An 18192-nucleotide genomic window follows, 5' to 3' on the forward strand; every position below is an offset into this window, starting at 1 on the left:
ACTGCATGTTAGAGCACGGTGTCAGAGAGAGCGCTGCATGTTAGAGCACGGTGTCGGAGAGAGCACTGCATGTTAGAACACGGTGTCGGAGAGAGCACTGTATGTTAGAGCACGGTGTCGGAGAGAGCACTGCATGTTAGAACACGGTGTCGGAGAGAGCACTGTATGTTAGAACACGGTGTCGGAGAGAGCACTGTATGTTAGAGCACGGTGTCGGAGAGAGCACTGTATGTTAGAGCACGGTGTCGGAGAGAGCACTGCATGTTAGAGCACGGTGTCGGAGAGAGCACTGCATGTTAGAACACGGTGTCGGAGAGAGCACTGCATGTTAGAGCACGGTGTCGGAGAGAGCACTGCATGTTAGAGCACGGTGTCGGAGAGAGCACTGTATGTTAGAGCACGGTGTCGGAGAGAGCACTGCATGTTAGAGCACAGTGTCGGGGAGAGCACTGCATGTTAGAACACGGTGTCGGAGAGAGCACTGTATGTTAGAGCACGGTGTCGGAGAGAGCACTGTATGTTAGAGCACGGTGTCGGGGAGAGCACTGTATGTCAGAGCACGGTGTCGGAGAGAGCACTGCATGTTAGAGCACGGTGTCGGAGAGAGCACTGTATGTTAGAGCACGGTGTCGGAGAGAGCACTGCATGTTAGAGCACGGTGTCGGAGAGAGCACTGCATGTTAGAGCACGGTGTCGGAGAGAGCACTGCATGTTAGAGCACGGTGTCGGGGAGAGCAATGCATGTTAGAGCACGTGTCGGGGAGAGCAATGCATGTTAGAGCACGTGTCGGGGAGAGCACTGCATGTTAGAGCACCATGTCGGAGAGAGCATTGATTGAGGAGGGTATAATCACAGATAGAGTATGTACTGTATGTCTCTTGCCCGTTCATTAAAATCCATGAGATGAGGCAGTCTCAGAGGGTTAGTAGAAGGGTTATTAAGACGGATTAAATGCAACTATTCTACCCATATCTCATAATTGTTTTCATTTTTTCCAGTGTCCATTAGTGGTCCAGTATCTCTAATGGAATCAGTCCCTCGCTTGGGCTGTATAATAAGAAGGGAAGAGAACATTTATGGTATTTAAACATTGAAGTCATATCAGAATACCTACAGAATACCTGTTAAGAGAGAAAATTGCCTTAACTAATTGCCTTTAATTATTATTTTTTAACTATGAATATTGCTGTTAGGGTGAATTCAGTGTGTTCTTTTTTGGACATTCACAGCACATTAAATATATATATATATTGGTTGCACTGTACTTAAATCTGAAAGGTATCATTCATTATGGCATGTGATAATCATGTATAAGCATTTATAATGTCATAAGTCATTTAATGCAGAACACATTCTAAAAGAGATAGACTGCAACTTTGGTATGATATCATTTCATTCATTACAAATGATAATAATCAGTGGACTGAGTGACAGATTTCCTAATGTATTCAGAAACATCATACATAGTAGCGGAACAAACCAGAATCCAATAAAAATTCTGAAACATAAACATCCAAACAACAAACATCTGACACCTGGCGCTAATTTATGCAATGTATCCAAGGACAACACCGTCCATGAGATCGACATGATATGTTTCAAACAGGAAGCTGTAGGCTACATGGTAGGTTTACACTCAAATGACAACAACATAAACAGTAGAGTAATACAAACTTAGATTTCTGAGTTCTGATAGGACAGTTCTACCAAGCTACTACTAAGCTCATAAAGCATTTATAAATTATATAATTTAACAATCAATAGCTGTATATTATCAATTGAAAATGACCATTAACAGTAACTAACAGCAACTATTGAATATTGTACTGAAACATACAGCAAATCATGTGTAAAAGCCTATTTTAATAATGTTATATAAGCGCTTGGACATCTAAGAACGTGTGACACAAACATACCTTATAAAGTTTTTATATATATATATAAATGTATGTCAACATCCAAACAAGATGCCTACAGTCAATGCTTTCAAACCATGCTTTTTTTAACTGAAGAAATTGACAAAGCAGTCAAGCATCACATTGTAAAAACCCCTATGATAACTCAATAGATGATACGGATAGAACAAGGCAACAGATTTGAAAGCACCGCTCGTCTGGATAATACGGTGAAATGATGGTCAAATCAATCAAATGAAGAGAAGATTGATTTTGACCCATAACCACAATGTGTGAAAATCATCCTTCCAATTGATCCTGTCAGTACAATCATGTAGATAGGTACAACATGTAGATAGGTACAACATGTAGATAGGTACAACATGTAGATAGGTACAACATGTAGATAGGTACAATCATGTAGATAAGCATAACATGTACAATGTCTTCAGACAGTATTCAAAATGTGACTTATTCCACATTTTGTTCTGTTACAAAGTGGGATTAAAATGGATTTAGTTTTAATTTTCTGTCAACGATCTACACAAAATACTCTGTAATGTGTTCAACCCCCTGAGTCAATACATGTTAGAATCACCTTCGGTAGCAATTACAGCTGCAAGTGTTTCTGGATAAGCGCTAAGCGCTTTGCAAACCTGGATTGTACAATATTTGCCCATTATTATTTTAAAAATTATTCAAGCTCTGTCAAGTTGTTTGTTGATCATTGCTAGACAGCCATTTTCAGGTCTTGCCATAGATTAAATCAAGCAGATTTAAGTCAAAACTGTATATTAGGCCACTCAATGTCATCTTAGTAAGTAACTCCAGTGTATAATTGGCTTTGCATTTTAGGTTATTGTCCTGCTAAAAGGTGGATTTGTCTCCCGGTTTCTGTCGAAAGCAGACTGAACCAGGTTTTCCTCTGGGATTTTGCCTGTGCTTAGCTCTATTCCTTTTCTTTTTATCCTAAAAACTGTTTTAAAGTTACCATTGGCCTCATGGTGAAATCCCTGAGCGGTGTCCTTTCTCTCCGTCAACTGAGTTAGGAAGGACGCCATCTCTCTTTGTCTACCAATAGGTGCCCTTCTTTGCAAGGCATTGGAAAACCTCCCTCTTCATTCTCGTCGAATCTGTGCTGGAAATTCACTACTCAAGTGAGGAACCTGACAGATCATTGAATGGAGTACAGAGATTGGGTAGTCGTTCAAAAATTATCAGTCCATGCAACTTATTATCTGACTTGTTTAGCACATTTTTACTTCTGAAATTATTTAGTCTTGCTATAACAAAATAATTATTTCAGCTTTAGATGTTTTATTAATTTGTAAAAATGACTAAAACATTATTCCACTTTGACATTATGCAGTATTATGTGTAGACCAGTGACACAAAATCTACATTTTAGTCATTTTAAATTCAGGCTGTAGCAACAAAATGTGGAAAAAGTCAAGGGGTGTGAATACTTCCTGAAGGCACTGTAGCTCCATGTACTGTGTGCATTCAAGCACAGGTACAAATCTTATGGAATCTCAATCAGAAGATGAAGGTATTAACAGACAATTTAAATCCATGGGGAACACTAGTGTAACAATAAAACAAAATACATGAGTTTTTTATGCATAATTTAGCCCAGTCATTTAAAAGTGTCATCACCTATACCAGTGATGTAGCCTAGTGGTCAAAACAAAATGGTGGGTAAGCTTTTATTACCGGTGGCAGTGAAAAAAGGTTACGCTCCCTAAACTTTCAAAGCATTTTTCTCAAAAGGTGGGTAAACTGTCCACCCCCCCAAAAGTGTGTAAACTGCATTTATTTGTGTTTACCCTACATTACACGACTGACTATACAAACAGTACATAACCTCGTCCCCCAACTCAATTGCTACCCCATATAGACAGAGAAAGCGAGCTAGTTGGTGGACAAGATTAATACATAAACCACTGATTTCATGTTGTTTTCATTACAATTTAGGTATTCTTATAAATCCACTTAGGACTGAAATGCTATTAATAATTGGCGAATTTTAGTTTTTACAAGACAATAATGTTTTTACTCCTTGTTCTCATCTTGTACTCTAGTCCAGTGCTGTCTGTGTGTTACCATACCATTATGCTGAGCTCTTCCTATTGGCTGGGAGTCTTTGCTGGCCTCTTCCTGGTTCTGTGGCCTCAGCTCTTTGTCTCTGGTCTCACTGGCCCTCCTATGGTAGCACCCTGTCACTGCTTCTGCAGAAGGATCAATGTACTTCCTGTGTACTTCCTGTACTGCTCTCAGAAGTCTCACTGGGAATCCCAAACAAGCCCCTTCCCCCCTACCAACTCACTGGGAGGGCCTCCAATGTCACGTGCTACTGACAAAACTTTGAGGGTGACTTTAAGAGTGGCAAGGGGATCAAATAAACCCATCAACTTCAGGACACACTCGTGACTTAAATTATGTGATTCATGTTCCACATTTAAATAATAAAACAAGCATGAAATTCAAATGAACAAATTCCCCTTGTCATTTTACAGTAACAGTCAAACATTTAATTTGGGAGATATTTCATTTGTTACATGTGTCAAATCTCAAAATCAGACACGAACAAAATGCACATGGCATATATACTGAACAAACATAAACGCAACATGTAACTTGCTGGCTCAGTTAAAGTGGCTAATAAGCCCTTACACCTTCGATCATTTTCACTCCCTTAGCTGTCAGACACTTGTGCATATTGTGGAGGCATGTGTGAACACGCAAATGGAGGGCTGAGGGATGAGGGGAAGGGACTGATTTGTGATTCAGCCTCAGTCTCAGGAGCACCAACCCCGATTCACTTTTCAACTTATAGCAAACCTATTGCAAAGTCCACTCCCCTCTCTTTCTCATCATCCAATCAGTGTTCAGGTGGGGATGGGAAGGAACTATTAGACAGATGCCAGTGCTTGACTTGGATTGAAATAGGTGCCGGTACTCATTTTGGGTGCCAATACTGTTCATATTTAGGTGCAAGAACTCCACAATACTTTTGAGTTCATATTCTATAAGAGGAACAGGAGCTCAAGCAGTAGAACATTTGAGGTGCTGGTGCTCAGCTCCGGTGAGCTCCTGCCCAAGTCAAGCACTGGACAGGTCTATGGTCCACACCCGAGGGGGTCACTCTGATCTTGGACACTCAGCAGGAGATCGCCCCAAAGTGTGCTCCCCGTGTCCTTACTGCTATTCCTCCCCTAGGACTCCCCCTCCAGACATCCCCAGCTCCCGGAGCTGGATCTGGATGGGATGTGGCCCCCCGGGGAGTCCCTCCTGGCCCGTGGCAGAGCGGACCCCCACACGGTTCCCGGCTAACCAGGGGCAGAAGGAGCGCAACAGGCAGCGCAGCTCCTGACGGAAGGCCTTGTTGAAGTAGAAGTAGATGAAGGGGTTGTAGACGTGGGAGCTCTTGGCGAACAGTGCGGGGAACACGAAGCCCCCAGGAGCCATGTACCTGTTGTCCTTGTGGAAGATGAAGAGGAAGGAGACAACGGCGTAGGGAGCCCAGGCCGTCACAAAGCCAAGGCTGATGCAGAAGAACATCTGAGAGGGACGACAGAGACATTATGTTGTGTCCAATATCTAGACCCAAATCCATACATTATTTGCTAAATTTAACTTTTTACCCCCAATTGGTAGTTACAGTCTTGTCCCATCATTGCAACTCCCATACAAACTTGGGAGAGGTGAAGGTCGAGAGCCATGCGTCCTCCGAAACACGACCTCGCCAAGCAACACTGCTTCTTGACACACTGCTCACTTAACCCAGAAGCCAGCCGCACCAATGTGTTGGAGGAAACACTGTACAGCTGGCGACCAAAGTCAGTGTGCATGCTCCCGGCCTGCCACAAGGAGTCACTTGAGCACGATGGGACAAGGACATCCCAGCCGGCCAAACCCTCCCCTAACCCAGACGATACTGGGCCAATTGTGCGATACTGGGCCAATTGTACGACACAGCCTGGGATCGAACCCAGGTCTGTAGTGACGCCTCTAGCGCTGCGATGCAGTACCTTACACCGCTGCGCCACTCGGGAGGCCTAAATCCAACTCTATCTCGTAAGCTCTCATACAATAACTGGTATCATTGGGTAGATTTAAATATACAGTATGTACTAAAGCCAACTCTTTCAACGTTAGAGTTGGCTTCTGTATATGCAGCTAATTCAAGCCTACCTAATGACACCACTAGTACTGACTTCTGTAGTGACTTTACTGAGCAAAATGCAGCCCAAAAATGGCATACGTGCCTTGGGCTGCATTGACACAGGCAGCCCAATTCAGATTTTTTTTATCTGCTCTTTTGACAATAATTGGGCAAAATGTCAGAATTGGACTGAATTGGATTGGAAACGACAAAGGACATCCGTAGTAGAGAAATAGTCACAAGCCTGATAAATCTTTTAAACTTCTCAAAGAACATACAGCACCAGTCAAAAGACATCAAAACTATGAAATAGTGGAATCATGTAGTAACCAAAGAAGTGTTAAACCTATCAAAATATATTTTAGATTTATGATTCTTCAAAGTAGCCACCCTTTGGAATGAAAAAAAGTACTCTGTAGCACATTGCACATTAACATCCTCTTTCACGTACACTTTAAACAAAATTACCTTTTCATCATAATACACGTTATTTAACTCAAGCTAACTATTGTTTTTTATTATCCATGCTATTTGCTGTAGCTACTGTAACTAGGTTTGCCACATGATGAGCCGACATCTCTTTATAAATGAATGATAAGTACCCATTAATCCTTGAAGAATATAACTGAATAAATGCCTCATGAGTTTAGTTCAACTGTAGTAACCCATCAGAACCCAAAATATAAGCTTGTTTTACTCAAAAGTTTGTTAACAAAATAAAAGTAAACACAAAAAATAGCCTCAAAACATTGTTCCACTATAATTTTGATATCATGGATGGTCAATCCTTGCATCCATAGCTCTGTCTATACATTGGAGTGTTTACATTTCTCCAGCCCCATCCCTCAGCTAATTCCTCCCGTAGCTAGCAAACTAGCCTCTTAAGCTGACAGTCCCCAAAATTGGGTACTAGAATTACTTTGAAAAAATATGCATATATTTACATGACTGATTTTATTGATTTCCCACCATTTTATAAGTCAGAAGACAGCCACCCAGACCTTACTAGGACCATGTCAACGTCCTCTGTCGTATGAACGTGTATTTGGCAAAGCAATGGCTGAATTTGTCTTGAGCAGGCGGATATAAATACATAACTCTACAATAAAGAATGCGGCCTTCACACTTCCTTAAACCTAAAATAAGTAAAGTAATTTTGTGTGGAAGTCAAACGTTTATTTTATGTCAGAAGCAGACACATTGCATATGCTTAGAACGACAAAATCGAGCCCTTTATAATTCTATTTCTATTTTGTGTTATTGGTTATTATAACGTGTCCTTTTTTTGTGATACTTTCAACTCATTCCGTGGTATAAGCACATTCATAACTTTTATACCACCTCAAATGAATGTCACTTTACTTAAGGTGTATGTGCACACTCTATAAGGGCATATTACATGGTTATGACGCACATCATTCCATTCAATGTAATAATGTGACACAGAGGTTAATAAATGACATAACACCCTGTTATAACATCTGGTATGTAGACTCTTACGTAGCATGTAATAACATATGACATAAGATGTCATCCAGACTGTATAATGCCAGAGCATACGACAGGATGAACAGATCTGTTTAACACTTTTTTGGTTTCAACATGATTCCATATGTGTTATTTCATAGTTTTAATGTCTTCACTATTATTCTACAATGTAGAAAATAGTAAAAATAAAGAAAAACCCTTAGAATGAGTAGATGTGTCCTAACTTTTGACTGGGGTGGTACTGTATGTGAAAACCTTGTATGGAATATCTGACAATCGATTGGTCTTGTAATCAAATATAAAGATACTATGTTCACTGTGACAGAAGGTAAAAGTTGTATCTAGCGCTGCAGTAAGCTCTACATCCGCTCTCCCTGAGTGAAAGATGCATGCACTGTGACATCTGACTCCACTGAGTCAGAGAGGTTCAGGCACATTGCCGTGGTTCCTCTTTAAGCAGGACATAAAACCCTTCTCACCATGGAGAGACGTTTTTCGGCATGGCGCAGGTTGGTCCGGATCCCCCGGGCTGACAAGGCGTAGGTGAAATGATAGACTTTATAGAGGATCTGGATCTGGGACATCACGATGAGCAGGACGGGCACCAGCATGAAACAAGAGAAGGAACAGATGACGTAGAAGGCGTCTTTAAAGGAGGTGTGGTAGCTGTGCCAGGCGATGGTACAGGACAGGCCGTAGGGCTCGGGGACGTACTCGCCCCAGCCGAACAAGGGGAAGGAGGACCAGACGGCGGCGATTAGCCACGAGGCACAGCACACCAGCCGGATGTTGGCGCCATCCAGCCAGACTGCTGCAAGGAAAGAGACATCCATCGCCTGGTTATATTCTTAAAGGGAGGGTGACATCTGGGATTGTCATTGTGTTTGGATGATTCAGTGATTAATCAGTGCTTGATTTGGGCCAGAACACACCAGTACTGAGTACCGCACCTCAAATTCTCTACTGCTTGAATACCTTGAATACCTGTCTTATAAAATATTGGCTTAAAAATATTGCAGTTATGGCACATAAATGTAAAGTCCATGGGCAAATAAGGCCATTTCTCCAAAAGAAATGCTATGTGGTCCCCATTGATCTGACACATAGATGGTATTTAGAGAGCACCAATCGATCTCACAGGCTCCCGACTGAGATAAGAAGACTGACTGATGACTAACCTGTCCCGTGGTATTATTCCCCTCATCTCCTGTCCTAATCCACACCTGATCCCAGTACTCAGGGCTGAGCACCCTACTCGTCTCTTACAATTAACACAGGACAGCGGAAAGCCCTGCTACTGACAGACAGACAGACAGACAGACAGACAGACAGACAGACAGACAGAGACAGACACGCACACATACACTCACAAACTTCTACAGATGCACAATCGAGAACATCCTGTCGGGCTGTATCACCGCCTGGTACGGCAACTGCTCCGCCCACAACCAAAAGGCTCTCCAGAGAATAGTGAGGTCTGCACAACGCATCACTGGGGGCAAACTACCTGCCCTCCAGGACACCTACACCACCTGATGTCACAGGAAGGCCATAAAGATCATCAAGGACAACAACCACCCGAGCCACTGCCTGTTAACCACCCGAGCCACTGCCTGTACTCGCCCCAGCCGAACAAGGGGAAGGAGGACCAGACGGTCCTATCATCCAGAAGGCGAGGTCAGTACAGGTGCATCAAAGCAGGGACCGAGAGACTGCAAAACATCTTCTATCTCAAGGCCATCAGACTGTTAAACAGCCACCACTACTCGAGTGGCTGCTGCCAACATACTGACTCAACTCAAGCTCACTTTAATAATGGAAATTTATGGAAATTGATAAAAAATGTATCACTAGCCACTTTAAACAATGCCACTTAATATAATGTATATGTATATACTGTACTCTATATCATCTACTGCATCGTGCCATCTTTATGTAATACATGTATCACTAGCCACTTTAAACTATGCACTTTTATGTTTACATACCCTACATGACTCATCTCATATGTATATACTGTACTCGATACCATCTACTGCATACCATCTACTGCATCATGCCGTTCTGTACCATCACTCATTCATATATCTTTATGTACATATTCTTTATCCCTTTACACTTGTGTGTATAAGATAGTAGTTGTGGAATTGTTAGGTTAGATTACTCGTTGGTTATTACTGCATTGTCGGAGCTAGAAGCACAAGTATTTCACTACACTCGCATTAACATCTGCTAACCATGTGTATGTGACAAATAAAATTTGATTTGATTTTGAAACACAAAGTGAGAGCGAGACAGGAGACGCTCAAATCCAAATCGATCCTTAGCCCCCTCTCATAGGCACTTAATTTAGTTTTCCAAGGTATTGTAGTATTACAGCACCTCCACCTTACCCTGTGATAGGCTAGGTGGAATTGTGCCCATATTGTCTTTAATGTCTTTCAGATCAGAGCAAGGTACAGAACAGGGCAGCAAGTGTTCTGTTATAGCCACCCTAGGGACAGAACAGGGCAGCAAGCGTTCTGTTATAGCCACCCCAGGGACAGAACAGGGCAGCAAGCGTTCTGTTATAGCCACCCTAGGTACAGAACAGGGCAGCAAGCGTTCTGTTATAGCTACCCTAGGGACAGAACAGGGCAGCAAGCGTTCTGTTATAGCCACCCTAGGTACAGAACAGGGCAGCAAGCGTTCTGTTATAGCCACCCTAGGTACAGAACAGGGCAGCAAGCGTTCTGTTATAGCCACCCTAGGGACAGAACAGGCCAGCAAGCATTCTGTTATAGCCACCCTAGTTACAGAACAGGGCAGCAAGCGTTCTGTTATAGCCACCCTGGGGACAGAACAGGGCAGCAAGCGTTCTGTTATAGCCACCCTAGGGACAGAACAGGGCAGCAAGCGTTCTGTTATAGCCACCCTAGGGACAGAACAGGGCAGCAAGCGTTCTGTTATAGCCACCCTAGGGACAGAACAGGGCAGCAAGCGTTCTGTTATAGCTACCCTAGGGACAGAACAGGGCAGCAAGCGTTCTGTTATAGCCACCCTAGGGACAGAACAGGGCAGCAAGCATTCTGTTATACCCACCCTAGGGACAGAACAGGGCAGCAAGCGTTCTGTTATAGCTACCCTAGGGACAGAACAGGGCAGCAAGCGTTCTGTTATAGCCACCCCAGGGACAGAACAGGGCAGCAAGCGTTCTGTTATAGCCACCCTAGGTACAGAACAGGGCAGCAAGCGTTCTGTTATAGCTACCCTAGGGACAGAACAGGGCAGCAAGCGTTCTGTTATAGCCACCCTAGGTACAGAACAGGGCAGCAAGCGTTCTGTTATAGCCACCCTAGGTACAGAACAGGGCAGCAAGCGTTCTGTTATAGCCACCCTAGGGACAGAACAGGCCAGCAAGCATTCTGTTATAGCCACCCTAGTTACAGAACAGGGCAGCAAGCGTTCTGTTATAGCCACCCTGGGGACAGAACAGGGCAGCAAGCGTTCTGTTATAGCCACCCTAGGGACAGAACAGGGCAGCAAGCGTTCTGTTATAGCCACCCTAGGGACAGAACAGGGCAGCAAGCGTTCTGTTATAGCCACCCTGGGGACAGAACAGGGCAGCAAGCGTTCTGTTATAGCCACCCTAGGGACAGAACAGGGCAGCAAGCGTTCTGTTATAGCCACCCTAGGGACAGAACAGGGCAGCAAGCGTTCTGTTATAGCTACCCTAGGGACAGAACAGGGCAGCAAGCGTTCTGTTATAGCCACCCTAGGGACAGAACAGGGCAGCAAGCGTTCTGTTATAGCTACCCTAGGTACAGAACAGGGCAGCAAGCGTTCTGTTATAGCCACCCTAGGTACAGAACAGGGCAGCAAGCGTTCTGTTATAGCCACCCTAGGGACAGAACAGGGCAGCAAGCGTTCTGTTATAGCCACCCTAGGAACAGAACAGGGCAGCAAGCGTTCTGTTATAGCCACCCTAGGGACAGAACAGGGCAGCAAGCGTTCTGTTATAGCCACCCTAGGTACAGAACAGGCCAGCAAGCATTCTGTTATAGCCACCCTAGGGATGGTGCTACAACAAAAGAGAGATCAAGCCTGTATAACTACCTATAAATGTGTATGCAATACATTATAAATACAGCCTATAAATATACCACAGAGAAAAAACTGGGCTCTTAAACCTTAGAGCTTTGAAGGCATGACATCATCATACAGAGTGGTGATTTCCTGTTTACTGATATCATCATCAACAACAGTAGTGGTAGTAGTGGTAGTCTTCGCAGATTTGAAGTTTGTCGTTGTTGATGTCTGTAAGCGGGACGTTGCCCGCTTTGTATGATCATGTCATATTGTCATATATTATAATATGGTTACACTTTACTTGACATCCAGCATCATAACACGTTATGACACGGTCATAATATGGCATAATAGCTGACATAACCTGGTTCAGTCTGCTTTCCATCAGACACTGGAAGATGAATTCACCTTTCAGCAGGACAATAACCTAAAACACAAGGCCAAATCTACACTGGATTTGCTTACCAAGAAGACAGTGAATGTTCCTGAGTGGCGAGTTACAGTTTGACTTAAATCTACTTGAAAATCTATGGCAAGGCCTGAAAATGGTTCTCTAGCAATGATCAACAACCAATTTGACAGAGCTTGAAGAATTTGTTAAATAATAATGGGCAAATGTTTCACAATCCAGGTGTGGAAAGCTCTTAGAGACTTACCCAGAAAGACACAGCTGTAATCACTGTCAAAGGTGACTGTAACATTGACTCAGGAGGTTGAATATAAATTAAGATATATTAGTGTTTTATTTTTTATATTTTTTGTTTAACAAATTTTTCTTTCCACTTTGACATTACAGAGTATTTTTTGTAGATGGTTGACAAAAAATGACAAATCCATTTGAATCCCACATTGTAACAGAACAAAATGTGGAAAAAGTCAAGTGGTATGGATACTGTCTGAAGGTACTGTATATTAGTCCCTGGAGACTTCCTGGAAAGACCCCAATGAACACAAACAGGATTTATATTTTACATAACATTTATTTAACTAGGCAAGTCAGTTAAGAACAAATTCTTATTTACAACGACAGCCTACCCCCAAACCCTAACCCGGACAACGCTGGGCCAATTTTGCGCCGCCCTATGGGACTCCCAATCACGGCCAGTTGTGATACAGCCTGGAATCGAACCAGGGTCTGTAGTGACGCTGAGATGCAGTGCCTTAGACCGCTGCGCCACTCGGGAGCAGGATGACACACACACACACACACACACACACACACACACACACACACACACACACACACACACACACACACACACACACACACACACACACACTACACACGTGCACACACACACTACACACACACCATACACACACACACACATACACACTACACAAATACACTACACATGCGCACACACACACACACACACACCATGCGCACACACACACACCATACACACACACACCCCTTACAGATAAAACAACACAGAACAACACAGACACTCTCTATTGGCTTCATGGTCCTGAGTGTGATTTTTATATCAGCTATTTCGATTCATGTTGTTGTTCACTTAACGTCACACTGAGTCAGTGGTTGTTTGTGTAGTATGCAGCAGCTGGGAGCAGTTCTATAAATTACTTAAGTAAAAAATACTTTAAAGTACTACTTAAGTAATTTTTGGGGGTATCTGTACTTTTTTTGTGCATTGTGCAGCAGCTGTGAGCAGTTGTGTAAATGACTTAAGTAAAAATACTTTAAAGTACTATTAAGTCGTTTTGGGGGGTATCTGTACTTTGTGTAGTGTGCAGCAGCTATGTTGGGTAAGCTTGTAGGGAGTCTAGCATTCACTTAGCCGGATGAAATATGTTGGTCGCTGGTTCGAAAACACTGACAGGACTAAGTGAAAATCTGCCGATGTGCCCTTGTGCAAGGCACTTGACCCTAATTACTCCTATAAGTCGCTCTGGATAAGAGCATCTGCTAAAATACTAAAATGTAAATGTAATATTGACCTTGCCTGGTACAACAAAACCAATAGAATAGTCCCAAACATGCAAACCCAACTAACTGGTTGGTACTCCAGGATGCCCCCCCCCCCCATCCAAATAGACTAGGCTCTACTCACCATAGACCAGGCTGCCCCCCCACCCAAATAGACTAGGCTCTACTCACCATAGACCAGGCTGCACCCCCCCCCCCACCCACCCAAATAGACTAGGCTCTACTCACCATAGACCAGGCTGCCCCCCCCCCCCCCACCCAAATAGACTAGGCTCTACTCACCATAGACCAGGCTGCCCCCCCTCCAAATAGACTAGGCTCTACTCACCATAGACCAGGCTGCCCCCCCCCTCCAAATAGACTAGGCTCTACTCACCATAGACCAGGCTGCCCCCCCCCCTCCAAATAGACTAGGCTCTACTCACCATAGACCAGGCTGCCCCCCCCCCCCCCCCTCCAAATAGACTAGGCTCTACTCACCATAGACCAGGTTATAGAATGTTTTCAGATACCGGGTCACGCTGATGGCGGCGATGGTGAACATGCCGCACAGGCCGAATATGTAGCAGCCCAGACCGTAGTAGACGCACGTGACGTGGTGCCCCAGCCAGGCATGGTTAAACGATGACAGAATGGACAGCGGGTAGAAACAGATGCAACATAGGAAATCTACCACGGCCAGGTTGACGCAGAGGAGCTCTGAACCCACCATCTTCTTCCTCCGTCGGTAGGAGATGACCAGCACCAGGCCGTTGCCGAGGACGGACAGAAGCACTGGTTGGAAGAGAGACAAGAAAGGGGATACAAAGAATCTCTATAGAGATGGGAGAAGAGAGTGATGATTGATATGGTCTATCGTTGGATTGTTTTTCATGAATGGTTTTTCTATTTTCTTGTGTATTTCCTATTGTGTCATTTGTTGTGTAATTGTGTGATGCAGGGCTCCCTTGAACAAGATACCTTAATCTCAATGAGACCTGCTAAAATAAAGGTGAAATAAATAAAAGTTTTCTCTCAATTAGGGATAAGAGTGTATGGGATGTTGGAAATGTTATATTGATATGGTTTGATCATGTCAAAATATAGGGCACCGTACATTCTGACATGTAATTTCTCATGGTAGTCTGAATATATACAGTAAGATCTGGTGCAATAACCACAGGTATCTTCAGAAAGAAAGTTTCCTCAAGCAGTGATCAGAATGGATCCTGAATATAACCTGTCTGAAATATTAAACCAACGCTTCCATGTATTACACCTGACATTATATAAGACCTACAGTATCATGTTCCTGTAAGACAGATACCAGTCACCGGATGACCTTTCTACTGTTAAGGTTTTTGGCTGGCAATCACAGCTAACCCCCTGTAGTGTGTTCACTCACTATGTAAACATCACAGAGGAGGTGTGAGAAATAACTCTGCTGGACACAGAGGGAATACACCACTAAGGAACCACTGAGCCATAAGTCACCGTGGATAGAGAGTGATGGATTTCCTGAAATAGTAGCTGTTCCAGGCAATAAGGCATTCAGGTGACTCAAAATAATAACCCATGTCTGCAATAACATGTGTCCGCAATACTGAAATGAAGTAGGCTCGTACAACAAACACATGAACTACTGAACCCTAAAGGAAGAAGACTTTGATAGTGTGTGATTTCTGTTTCTACAATAAGACTGTCAGATATTCCAATAGATGTACAAATAACACCCCTGACACCAGTGGAGGCTGCTGAGGGGAGGACAGCTCATAATAATGGCTGGAACAGAGCGAATGGAATAGCATCAAACACATGGAAACCACTTATTCCGCTCCAGCCATTGCCATGAGCCCGTCCTCCCCAAATAAGGTGCCACCAACCTCCTGGCCTGACACAGAGACAAATGAAAGGATGATGAAAAGATTAAGAAAATGGACTCTCAGACCATGAGAAACAAGATTCTCTGGTCTAATGAAACCAAGATTGAACTCTTTGGCCTGAATGCCAAGCGTGACGTCTGGAGGAAACCCTTGCACCATCCCTACGGCGAAACATGGTGGTGGCAGCATCACGTTGTGGGGATGTTTTTCAGCGGCAGGGACTGGGAGTCTAGCCAAAATCAAATCAAATCATATTTTATTGGTCACATACACATATTTAGCAGATGCTATTGAGAGTGTAGCTAACTGCCTGTGTTCCGGGCTCCAATAGCGCAGTAGTATCTAACAATTCACAATACACACTAATCTAAAAGTGAAATAATTGAATTAAGAAATACATAAATAATCAGGATCGAGGGATGATGAACTGAGCAAAGTACAGAAAGATCTTTGATGAGATCCTGCTCCAGAGCACTCAGGACTTCAGACTGGGGTGAAGGTTTAGCTTCCAACAGGACAACGAGCCTAAGCACACAGCCAAGACAACACAGGCATGGCTTCCGGACAAGTCTCTGAATGTCCTTGAGTGGCCCAGCCAGAGCCCGGACTTGAACCCGATCTAACATCCCTGGAGAGACCTGAAAATAGCTGTGCAGCAACCCTCCCTATCCAACCTGACAGAGCTTGAGAGGATCTGCAGAGAAGAATTGGAGAAACTCCCCAAATACAGGTGTGCCAAGTTGTAGCTTCATACCCAAGGCGACTCAAGGCTGTAATCGCTGCCAAAGGTACTTCAACAAAGTACTGAATAAAGGGTCTGAATAAATGTGATATTTCAGTTTTTTTGTATGCATTTGCACAAAAAAATTCAACCTGTTTTTGTTTTGTCATTATGGGGTATTGTGTGTAGATTGATAAGGAAAAAAAATATTTAATACATTTTAGAGTAAGGCTGTAACGTAACAAAATGTTTAAAAAGTCAAGGGGTCTGAATCCTTCCCGAATGCAGTATACTGTATGTAGGTGGCTATGCATAGTACTGTGTATAACTTACCACAAATAAGCTACATGAAATACTTTAAAATATTAATAAAGTCTGTGAAACAAACATTTCAAATATTTTACACATACATCTGTATGATTTACTATTGCCCACAAAGTCGTTAATATCATGTATAGCGCACGGTTCATTCTAAAGTGTAATTTGTAGGAAGAACCTGACCACTAAAATAAAAATAATAATAACATGTGCTATAAATCTCAATCAACTAGGCATCAACATCAGCGTGTCTATATTCTAGGATACATTTTCTAGATGATCAGATATGAAAGTGATAATAACGAAGTCCGACTCACCGATTGACAGGATTGTAATTCCCACACCTATATCAGCACCAGGTGCGAGTTTGGAGGAGAAAATAGAGACAGTCCGGTTCCCACACACATCTGTGCGTTCTGACGAGTTCAGTGAGATCATTTTGGATACAAATTCAAGAAAGGGTAGATCACCTCACTTTTGAATCCGACTCAACATTTAAAAGCCAGCAAAAGCAAATATTCGTGGCATTGGATCACATGTTCGTGTCAGTCATCTCATGTTTAGCATAAAGTGAAATGTCCTACGCTCGCGCCATCAATTATCATGTGTACTCTCTTCTAGTCGCTATCTCTGAAGAGACCAATAATGATGGGATTATTTGGTCAAACTCAGACAGATGTTTTCTCTGAAGCTTGTGGAGTTGCAGCCTGGTCTCATAGTAAATGTAAAACCGGGACCATCAAATTAGTGTGATAAAGTAAGTGAAAAGTTGCTAATGAGCTAAAATGCTAAAGTGCTAAAGTCACTGATGAGATTCAAAAACGCAACCTTTCGTGTTATACGCCCACCCATCCACCCCAGCCTTAAGTGTTTGAATCTCATCAGTGAAACTTTAGCATTTTAGCGCATTAGCAATTTTTCACTTACTTTGTAGCTACTTTGTAACTACTTAGCATGTTAGCTAACCCTTCCCCTAACCCTTACCCTTTTAGCTAACCCTTCCCCTAACCGTAACCAGCTAGCCACCTAGCTAACGTTAGTCACAACAAATTGGAATTGTTACATATTGTATGTTTTGCAAAATATCATACAAATTGTAATTCGTAACATATCATATGGAATGGATGATGGATATCTACAAATTAATACATATCATACGAAATGTAACATATCATACTAAATGGAGGTCCTCGGATTTACATACAGAATAATACAAAATGCGCTGAGAGCAGGTTGCAGCAGACTGACCATATACCTTGGACTGATCTATATGGTCCCTTTATTCTCTGTGTTGAAACATACAGCTATAGATACACTGTACCTTCTAGCTAAAGACAGACTATTTTGTGTGTGTGACTCATTATTATTATTATTTTTTCCCCCACCTTTATTTATCCAGCTAGGCTAGTTGAGAACAAGCTCTCATTGCGACCTGGCCAAGATAAAGCAAAGCAGTTCGACACATACAACAACACAGAGTTACACATGGAATAAACAAACATACAGTCAGTAATACAGTAGAAAATGTCTATATACAGTGTGTGCAAATTAGGTAATATAAGGGAGGTAAGGCAATAAATAGGCCATGGTGGCAAAGTAATTACAATATAGCAATTAAACACTGGAATGGTAGACCCATTACTCAGGTGCACTTTATCCAATTATCTTGATATGAAGACTTCAAAACTTTTCCAGTGTATATACATAATTGCTGTGTGCTTAA

The 18192-nt window shown here is 42.8% G+C and overlaps 1 protein-coding gene across 1 annotated transcript; it reads right to left on the reverse strand.

Annotated features, from left to right (window-relative positions):
• Nucleotides 1-1429: 1429 nt before the first annotated feature.
• opn8c (opsin 8, group member c) lies at nucleotides 1430-16907 on the reverse strand. The gene is made up of 4 exons (XM_055873539.1): nucleotides 16787-16907; nucleotides 14049-14342; nucleotides 8029-8360; nucleotides 1430-5457 (listed from the first exon to the last, which is right to left on the reverse strand). The coding sequence occupies exons 1-4, from the start codon at nucleotides 16905-16907 to the stop codon at nucleotides 5101-5103; spliced, it is 1104 nt and encodes a 367-aa protein (XP_055729514.1). The 3' UTR covers nucleotides 1430-5100.
• Between the last annotated feature and the right edge of the window lie 1285 nt (nucleotides 16908-18192).

Source organism: Salvelinus fontinalis, chromosome 20 (assembly GCF_029448725.1).
Source record: "Salvelinus fontinalis isolate EN_2023a chromosome 20, ASM2944872v1, whole genome shotgun sequence".
Taxonomy (NCBI): domain Eukaryota; kingdom Metazoa; phylum Chordata; class Actinopteri; order Salmoniformes; family Salmonidae; genus Salvelinus; species Salvelinus fontinalis.